General features: G+C 60.5%; 1 protein-coding gene across 1 annotated transcript in view; it reads left to right on the top strand.

Moving 5' to 3' along the window:
• abr (ABR activator of RhoGEF and GTPase) overlaps nt 1-9884 on the top strand; it is a 186536-nt gene extending 176652 nt beyond the window's left edge. The window contains exons 21-22 of the mRNA XM_059655342.1: nt 5688-5793; nt 9623-9884. Of these exons, the coding sequence (XP_059511325.1) occupies nt 5688-5793; nt 9623-9884 (368 nt within the window). The remainder of the gene's footprint in view (nt 1-5687; nt 5794-9622) is intronic.
• Nucleotides 9885-10000: the final 116 nt, after the last annotated feature.

Below are 10000 nucleotides of genomic sequence, written 5' to 3'. Positions count from 1 at the left end.
ACATTACAGCGGGATGCAGCACGACATTACAACAAGTAAATGCCACAAGTCAGGAGAAATTGCACTTCTGTATTGCCGACCACAGTCTCAGGACATCCCGAAGCTGTGCTTCAGTTTTGAAACATGCGAGTTGAAACAAACAAGCAATGTGATAATGACCAGGTGCTGATATTGAGAGATAAACATTAGCCCAGAAACATAGTCCCACTGCCCAGCTCAGAAGTGACTCGATTTACCTCATTCTGGGGAGACACATGGAAACTCAGTTTAACCGTTCAGCTGAAGCACAGATTCAGATAGTATTGACCCTCTGACATGGCAGCTCTCCCTCAGCGCTGTCCCTCCGACAGTGCGGCGCTCCCTCAGCGCTGTCCCTCCGAAGTGCGGCGCTCCCTCGGCGCTGACCCGCTGACAGTGCAGCGCTCCCACGGCGCTGACTCTCCGACAGCGCGGCGCTCCCCAGCACTGACCCTCCGACAGTGCCCACTCCCTCAGCACTGACCCTCCGACAGCGCGGCGCTCCCCAGCACTGACCCTCCGACAGCGCGGCGCTCCCTCAGCATTGACCCTCCGACAGCGCGGCGCTCCCCAGCACTGACCCTCCGACAGCGCGGCGCTCCCTCAGCATTGACCCTCCGACAGCGCGGCGCTCCCTCAGCACTGACCCTCCGACAGTGCGGCGCTGCCTCAGCACTGACCCTCCGACAGTGCCCACTCCCTCAGCACTGACCCTCCGACAGTGCGGCGCTCCCTCAGCAGTGACCCTCCGACAGTGCCCACTTCCTCAGCACTGACCCTCCGACAGTGCGGCGCTCCCTCAGCATTGACCCTCCGACAGCGCGGCGCTCCCTCAGCACTGACCCTCCGACAGTGCAGTGCTCCCTCAGCACTGACCCTCTGACAGTGCCCGCTCCCTCAGCACTGACCCTCCGATATGCCCGCTCCCTCTGCACTGACCCTCCGACAGTGCCCGCTCCCTCAGCACTGACCCTCTGACAGTGCGGCGCTCCCTCAGCACTGACCCTCTGACACTGCGGCGCTCCCTCAGCACTGACCCTCCAACAGTGCCCACTGCTTCAGCACTGACCCTCTGACAGTGCGATGCTCCCTCAGCACTTACCCTCCGACAGTGCGGTGCTCCCTCAGCACTGACCCTCCAACAGTGCCCACTCCTTCAGCACTGACCCTCCGACAGTGCGGCTCTCCCTCAGCACTGACCCTCCGACAGTGCGGCACACCCTCAACACTGACCCTCCGACAGTGCGGCGCTCTCTCAGCACTGACCCTCCGACAGTGCCCACTCCCACAGCACTGACCCTCCGACAGCGCGGCGCTCCCCAGCACTGACCCTTCAACAGTGCCCGCTCCCTCAGCACTGACCCTCCGGCAGTGCAACGCTCCCTCAGCACTGACCCTCCGACAGTGCCCACTCCCTCAGCACTGACCCTCCGACAGTGCCCACTCCCTCAGCATTGACCCTCCGACAGTGCCCACTCCTTCAGCACTGACCCTCCGACAGTGCCCGCTCCCTCTGCACTGACCTTCCGACAGTGCCCGCTCCCTCAGCACTGACCCTCTGACAGTGTGGCGCTCCCTCAGCACTGACCCTCCGACACTGCGGCGCTCCCTCAGCATTGACCCTCCAACAGTGCCCACTGCTTCAGCACTGACCCTCTGACAGTGCGATGCTCCCTCAGCACTTACCCTCCGACAGTGCGGTGCTCCCTCAGCACTGACCCTCCAACAGTGCCCACTCCTTCAGCACTGACCCTCCGACAGTGCGGCTCTCCCTCAGCACTGACCCTCCGACAGTGCGGCACACCCTCAACACTGACCCTCCGACAGTGCGGCGCTCTCTCAGCACTGACCCTCCGACAGTGCCCACTCCCTCAGCACTGACCCTCCGACAGCGCGGCGCTCCCCAGCACTGACCCTCCAACAGTGCCCGCTCCCTCAGCACTGACTCTCTGACAGTGCCCGCCCCCTCAGCACTGACCCTCCGGCAGTGCAATACTCCCTCAGCACTGACCCTCCGACAGTGCCCACTCCCTCAGCACTGACCCTCCGACAGTGCCCACTCCCTCAGCATTGACCCTCCGACAGTGCCCACTCCTTCAGCACTGACCCTCCGACAGTGCCCGCTCCCTCTGCGCTGACCTTCCGACAGTGCCCGCTCCCTCAGCACTGACCCTCTGACAGTGTGGCGCTCCCTCAGCACTGACCCTCCGACACTGCGGCGCTCCCTCAGCATTGACCCTCCAACAGTGCCCACTCCTTCAGCACTGACCCTCTGACAGTGCGGTGCTCCCTCAGCACTGACCCTCTGACAGTGCGGCGCTCCCTCAGCACTGACCCTCCGACAGTGCGGCACTCACTCAGCACTGACCCTCCGACACTGCGGCGCTCCCTCAGCATTGACCCTCCAACAGTGCCCACTCCTTCAGCACTGACCCTCCGACAGTGCCCACACCCTCAGCACTGACCCTCCGACAGTGCCCACTCCTTCAGCACTGACCCTCCGACAGTGCCCGCTCCCCCAGCACTGACCTTCCGACAGTGCCCGCTCCCTCAGCACTGACCCTCTTTGACAGTGTGGCGCTCCCTCAGCATTGACCCTCCAACAGTTCCCACTCCTTCAGCACTGACCCTCTGACAGTGCGGTGCTCCCTCAGCACTGACCCTCCGACAGTGCGGCGCTCCCTCAGCACTGACCCTCCGACAGTGCCCACTCCCTCAGCACTGACCCTCCGACAGCGCGGCGCTCCCCAGCACTGACCCTCCGACAGCGCGGCGCTCCCTCAGCACTGACCCTCCGACAGTGCCCGCTCCCTCAGCACTGACCCTCCGACAGTGCGGCGCTCCCTCAGCCCTGACCCTCCGACAGTGCGGAGCTCCCTTAGCGCTGACCCTCCGACAGTGCCCACACCCTCAGTACTGACCCTCCAACAGTGCGGCGCTCCCTCAGCACTGACTCTCCGACAGTGCCCGCTCCCTCAGCACTGACCCTCCGACAGTGCGGCGCTCCCCCAGCACTGACCTTCCGACAGTGCCCACTCCTTCAGCACTGACCCTCCGACAGTGCCCGCTCCCCCAGCACTGACCTTCTGACAGTGCCCGCTCCCTCAGCATTGACCCTCCAACAGTGCCCACTCCTTCAGCACTGACCCTCTGACAGTGCGGTGCTCCCTCAGCACTGACCCTCCGACAGTGCAGCGCTCCCTCAGCACTGACCCTCCGACAGTGCCCACTCCCTCAGCACTGACCCTCCGACAGCGCGGCGCTCCCCAGCACTGACCCTCCGACAGCACGGCGCTCCCTCAGCACTGACTCTCCGACAGTGCCTGCTCCCTCAGCACTGACCCTCCGACAGTGCGGCGCTCCCTGAGCACTGACCCTCTGACAGTGCCCACTCCCTCAGCACTGACCCTCCGACAGCGCCCGCTCCCTCAGCACTGACCCTCCGACAGCGCCCGCTCCCTCAGCACTGACCGTCCGACAGTGCGGCGCTCCCTCAGCGCTGACCCTCCGACAGTGCGGAGCTCCCTTAGCGCTGACCCTCCGACAGCGCCCACACCCTCAGTACTGACTCTCCGACAGTGCCCGCTCCCTCAGCACTGACCCTCCGACAGTGCGGCGCTCCCTCAGCACTGACCCTCCGACAGTGCCCACTCCCTCAGCACTGACCCTCCGACAGTGAGGCGCTCCCCAGCACTGACCCTCCGACAGCACGGCGCTCCCTCAGCACTGACCCTCCGACAGTGCCCGCTCCCTCAGCACTGACTCTCCGACAGTGCCCGCTCCCTCAGCACTGACCCTCCGACAGTGCGGCGCTCCCTGAGCACTGACCCTCTAACAGTGCCCATTCCCTCAGCACTGACCCTCCGACAGCGCGGCGCTCCCCAGCACTGACCCTCCGACAGTGCGGCGTTCCCTCAGCACTGACCCTCCGACAGTGCCCGCTCCCCCAGCACTGACCTTCCGACAGTGCCCGCTCCCTCAGCATTGACCCTCCAACAGTGCCCACTCCTTCAGCACTGACCGTCCGACAGTGCGGCACTCCCTCTGCACTGACCCTCTGACAGTGCCCACTCCCTCAGCACTGACCCTCCGACAGTGCCTGCTCCCTCAGCACTGACCCTCCGACAGTGCCCGCTCCCTCAGCACTGACCCTCCGACAGTGCGGCGCTCCCTCAGCACTGACCCTCTGACATTGAGGCGCTCTCTCAGCACTGACACTCCGACAGTGCGGCACTCCCACAGCACTGACCCTCCGACTGTGCGGCGCTCCCTCTGCACTGGCACTCCAACAGTGCCCACTCCCTCAGCACTGACCCTCTGACAGTGCAGTGCTCCCTCAGCGCTGACCCTCTGACAGTGCGCACTCCCTCTGCACTGACCCTCTGACAGTGCCCACTCCTTCAGCACTGACCCTCCGACAGTGCCCGCTCCCCCAGCACTGACCTTCCGACAGTGCCCGCTCCCTCGCCACTGACCCTCCGACAGTGCGGCGCTCCCTCAGCACTGACCCTCCGACAGTGCCCACTCCCTCAGCACTGACCCTCCGACAGTGCCCACTCCTTCAGCACTGACCCTCCGACATTGCCCGCTCCCCCAGCACTGACCCTCCAACAGTGCCCACTCCTTCAGCACTGACCCTCCGACAGTGCCCGCTCCCTCAGCACTGACCCTCCGACAGTGCCCGCTCCCTCAGCATTGACCCTCCAACAGTGCCCACTCCTTCAGCACTGACCCTCTGACAGTGCGGTGCTCCCTCAGCACTGACCCTCCGACAGTGCGGCGCTCCCTCAGCACTGACCCTCCGACAGTGCCTACTCCCTCAGCACTGACCCTCCGACAGCGCGGCGCTCCCCAGCACTGTCCCTCCGACAGCGCGGCGCTCCCTCAGCACTGACCCTCCGACAGTGCCCGCTCCCTCAGCACTGACCCTCCGACAGCGCCCGCTCCCTCAGCACTGACCGTCCGACAGTGCGGCGCTCCCTCAGCGCTGACCCTCCGACAGTGCGGCGCTCCCTCAGCACTGACCCTCCGACAGTGCCTGCCCCCTCAGCACTGACCCTCCGACAGTGCGCACTCCCTCTGCACTGACCCTCTGACAGTGCCCACTCCCTCAACACTGACCCTCCGACAGTGCCTGCTCCCTCAGCACTGACCCTCTGACAGTGCCCACTCCCTCAGCACTGACCCTCCGACAGTGCCCGCTCCCTCAGCACTGACCCTCCGACAGTGCGGCACTCCCACAGCACTGACCCCCCGACTGTGCGGCGCTCCCTCTGCACTGGCACTCCAACAGTGCCCACTCCCTCAGCACTGACCCTCTGACAGTGCAGTGCTCCCTCAGCGCTGACCCTCTGACAGTGCGGTGCTCCCTCAGCGCTGACCCTCTGACAGTGCGGTGCTCCCTCAGCGCTGACCCTCCGACAGTGCGGTGCTCCCTCAGCGCTGACCCTCCGACAGTGCCCGCTCCCTCAGCACTGACCCTCCGACAGTGCGGCGCTGCCCCATTTGTGCCTTGGTCGAACAGTAATGTTGTTGCAGTTGAGTTTCTGACTGTTCCTGTCCGCTGAGTGGAGTCTGTGACATTGGCGTTAACTGCGATGCTTGGTTTTGTTTTGTGTTAATGGCGCAGGCCTGTTGCTGTAGCTAACTGGTGTTTCTTTCTGTGTCAGCGTTGTCAGACCCGGCCGCGAAGGAAAATTGTATGTTACACTTACTACGTTCACTGCCAGAGCCCAACGTCAGCACACTGCTCTTCCTGCTGGATCATCTGAAAAGGTACACAATCCGGGCCACGCTCAGGGTGACCTGCCCCCCCACCACCGAATCCCTCACAGTGTAACCTGTTTCCCCCTCCATCACTCACAGTGTGACCCATTCCCCCCATCCCTCGCTGTGTGACCCGCCCGCCCCATCCCTCGCAGTGTGACCCGTTCCCCCATCCCTCGCAGTCTCACCTGCCCCCCATCCTTCGCAGTGTGACCCACCACCCCATCCCTCACAGTGTGACCCACCCGCCCCATCTCTCGCAGGGTGACCCGCCCCCCCATTCCTCACAGTCTCACCCAACCCCCATCCCTCGCTGTCTCACCTGCACCCCCGTCCCTCGCAATGTGACCCTCCCCCCCATCCCTCACACTCTCACCCACACCCCATCCCTCAGTCTCACCCACACCCCATCCCTCACACTCTCACCCACACCCCATCCCTCACAGTCTCACCTGCCCCCCCATCCCTCACAGTCTCACCCACACCCCATGCCTCACAGTCTCACCCACACCCCATCCCTCACAGTCTCACCCACACCCCATCCCTCACAGTCTCACCCACACCCCATCCCTCACAGTCTCACCCACACCCCATCCCTCACAGTCTCACTTGCCCCCCCGATACTTCGCAGACTCACCTGCCCCTCCATCCCTCACAGTCTCACCTGCCCCCCCATCCCTCACAGTCTCACCTGCCCCCCCATCCCTCACAGTCTCACCTGCACCCCCCCATCCCTCACAGTCTCACCTGCCCCCCCATCCCTCACAGTCTCACCTGCACCCCCCCATCCCTCACAGTCTCACCTGCCCCCCCATCCCTCACAGTCTCACCCGCACCCCATCCCTCACAGTCTCACTTGCCCCCCCGATACTTCACAGACTCACCTGCCCCCCCATCCCTCGCAGTCTCACCGCCCCATCGCGCTCCCCACCATGGCAGTTTCACTGCCCTGTCCCCAGCCTTATATTGGAACCTTTCCAGTCTTCATCCTTTCCAAATCTGTCAACATTCAGGGAATAATCCACCTCCGTGTTCTGCTCCAAAGTGGATAACTCCACATTACCCACATTCGGGGCACAGCACATTACAGGGGGACACAGAGCGACGTTACAGCAGGACGCAGAGCGACGTTACAGCGGGACGCAGCGCGACGTTACAGCGGGACGCAGCGCGACGTTACTGGGGGACGCAGCGCGACGTTACTGGGGGACGCAGCGCGATGTTACAGGGGGACACAGCGCGACGTTACAGGGGGACACAGCGCGACGTTACAGCGGGATGTAGCGCGACGTTACTGGGGGACGCAGCGCGACGTTACAGCGGAACGCAGCGCGACGTTACAGCGGGACGCAGCACGACGTTACAGCGGGACGCAGCACGACGTTACAGCGGGACGCAGCGCGACGTTACGGGGGGGGGCGCACCACGACGTTACAGCGGGACACAGCGAGACATTACAGAGGGACACAGGGGCAGGTTACAGTGGGACACAGGGCAACGTTACAGAGGGACACAGCGGGACGCAGCGAGACATTACAGCGGGACGCAGCGAGATATTACAGGGGGACGCACCGTGACATTACAGGGGGACGCAGCAAGATATTACAGCGGGACACAGCGAGACGTTACAGAGGGACACAGCGGGACGCAGCGCGACATTACAGCGGGATGCAGCACAACATTACAACAAGTAAATGCCACAAGTCAGGAGAAATTGCACTTCTGTATTGCCGACCACAGTCTCAGGACATCCCGAAGCTGTGCTTCAGTTTTGAAACATGCGAGTTGAAACAAACAAGCAATGTGATAATGACCAGGTGCTGATATTGAGAGATAAACATTAGCCCAGAAACATAGTCCCACTGCCCAACTCAGAAGTGACTCGATTTACCTCATTCTGGGGAGACACATGGAAACTCAGTTTAACCGTTCAGCTGAAGCACAGATTCAGATAGTATTGACCCTCTGACAGGGCAGTTCTCCCTCAGCATTTTCCCTCCGACAGTGCGGTGCTCCCTCAGCGCTGACCCTCCGACAGTGCGGTGCTCCCTCAGCGCTGACCCTCCGACAGTGCGGCGCTCCCTCAGCACTGACCCTCCGACAGTGCCCACTCCCTCAGCACTGACCCTCCGATAGTGCGGCGCTCCCTCGGCGCTGACCGTCCAACAGTGCCCACTCCCTCAGCACTGACCCTCCGACAGTGCGGCACTCCTTCAGCGCTGACCCTCCGACAGTGCGGAACTCCCTCAGCAGTGACCCTCCGACAGTGCGGCACTCCCTCAGCGCTGACCCTCCAACAGTGCGGCGCTCCCTCAGTGCTGACCCTCCGACAGTGCGGCGCTCACTCAGCGCTGACCCTCTAACAGGGCGGCGCTCCCTCAGCACTGACCCTCCGACGGTGCGGTGCTCCCTCAGCACTGACCCTCCGAAGGTGCGGCGCTCCCTCAGCACTGACCCTCCGACAGTGCGGCGTTCCCTCAGCGCTGACCCTCCGACAGTGCGGCTCTCCCTCAGTGCTGACCCTCCGACAGTGCGGCGCTCACTCAGCGCTGACCCTCTAACAGTGCGGCGCTCCCTCAGCACTGACCCTCCGACGGTGCGGTGCTCCCACAGCACTGACCCTCCGAAGGTGCGGCGCTCCCTCAGCACTGACCCTCCGACAGTGCGGCGTTCCCTCCCAAAATCTAAATCTAAGGGGAGCATTTTCAGGATGGTGGTCGGTAACTGGTGGAGTGCCCCAGGGATCAGTACTGGGGCCACATTTATTTATAATATGTATTGCTCACTTGGATGTGGAAGTGAATGTCCTGTAGCCACGTTTATGAAATAAGCATGAAGGCAAGTGATGAGTATGAAAAAAGTCTGCAGAGGGATATAGACTGATCTTAATAAGTGGACAAAAACTTGAAAGATGGAATATCATGTGGGAAATGTAAAGTTATGCACTTTGGCAAGAAGAATAGAGGTGCTGAATATTATTTAAATCGAAAAAGCCTGCAGAAATATCAGGAACAGAGTGATTGTCCGTGAATTACAAAATGCGAGCGTCCAATTTCAGTGGGTAATTGGGAAATCAAATGGAATGTCAGCCTTTCTTTCAAACGCAATGATATAAAATTAGCAAAGCTTTGCTAAAGTTGTACAAGACAATAGTTAGAGCAGAGTTGAAGTGCTTGGACCCCTTATCTCAGGAAAGATAGACTGACATTGAAGTCAGTACAGAGGAAGTTTGTTACCCAGGTATGGAGAGACTGTTTTATGAGGAGAGATTCAGTTGGTTGGGCCTGTACTTGTTGGAGTTTAGAAGAATGAGAGGCGACATTATTGAAACATACAAGATTCTTAGAATGCTCGCAGGGTAGTTGCATCCCCTTGTAGGAGAGTTTTGGACCAGAGGGCATTATATAAGGGGTCACACATTTGAGATAGAGATGAAGTGAAATTTCTATTCTCAGAGAGGAGTGAATCTGTGGAATTCTTCACCAGAGGACTGTTGAGACTGGGTCATTACGTGTACTCAAGGCTAAGACAGACAGATGGTTAATCAGTAGGGGAATAAAGGCAGAAAAATGGGAGTTGAGGGTTGTCAGATTAGCTATGATGTCACTGAACGATGGAGCAGACTTGATGGGCTGAATGACCTATTTCTGTTCCGGTATCTTATGGTCTTGTTTAATTGGTCTGCCATTACTTTGTTCCCTTTGATAACTTGCCGTGTTTCTGACTGTAAGGGACCTACATTTGTCTTCACTAATCATTTTCTCTTCCCGTACCTAGAGAAGCTTTCACAATCAGTTTACTCTTTTACACTCTTCTTTCACCTTGTTTTTAATTCCAGGGTTGCAGAGAAGGAACCTGTGAATAAAATGTCTGTACACAACCTGGCAACAGTGTTTGGTCCCACCCTGCTCAGACCATCAGAGACAGAACACAAAGTACACACCAACATTGTGTCCGATATCTGGTCTCACGAAGTCATGGCACAGGTACAACACATTCAGCCCTGCACAGCGTTAGGGCTCGGACACCTATGGGCAGGGCCATGTGGGAGGGCAGCAGGTTCCAGGCTCAGCCAGTCTTACTGGAAGGGGGTGGTCTGACCTGCTGTCATTGGAGTTGGGGCTATAACTCAGCCTCGCTCATTGCTTGTGTTCTTCCTTCTCCTGGCAGACCAACAGCTTCCCCAAGCTTCATTCAGCCTTCAGTCATTTGATTG

This window comes from Stegostoma tigrinum, chromosome 27 (genome assembly GCF_030684315.1).
Source record: "Stegostoma tigrinum isolate sSteTig4 chromosome 27, sSteTig4.hap1, whole genome shotgun sequence".
In the NCBI taxonomy this organism is placed as follows: domain Eukaryota; kingdom Metazoa; phylum Chordata; class Chondrichthyes; order Orectolobiformes; family Stegostomatidae; genus Stegostoma; species Stegostoma tigrinum.
Note: the sequence above shows the minus strand (reverse complement) of the source record. Positions and strands in the feature narration are given on the sequence as shown.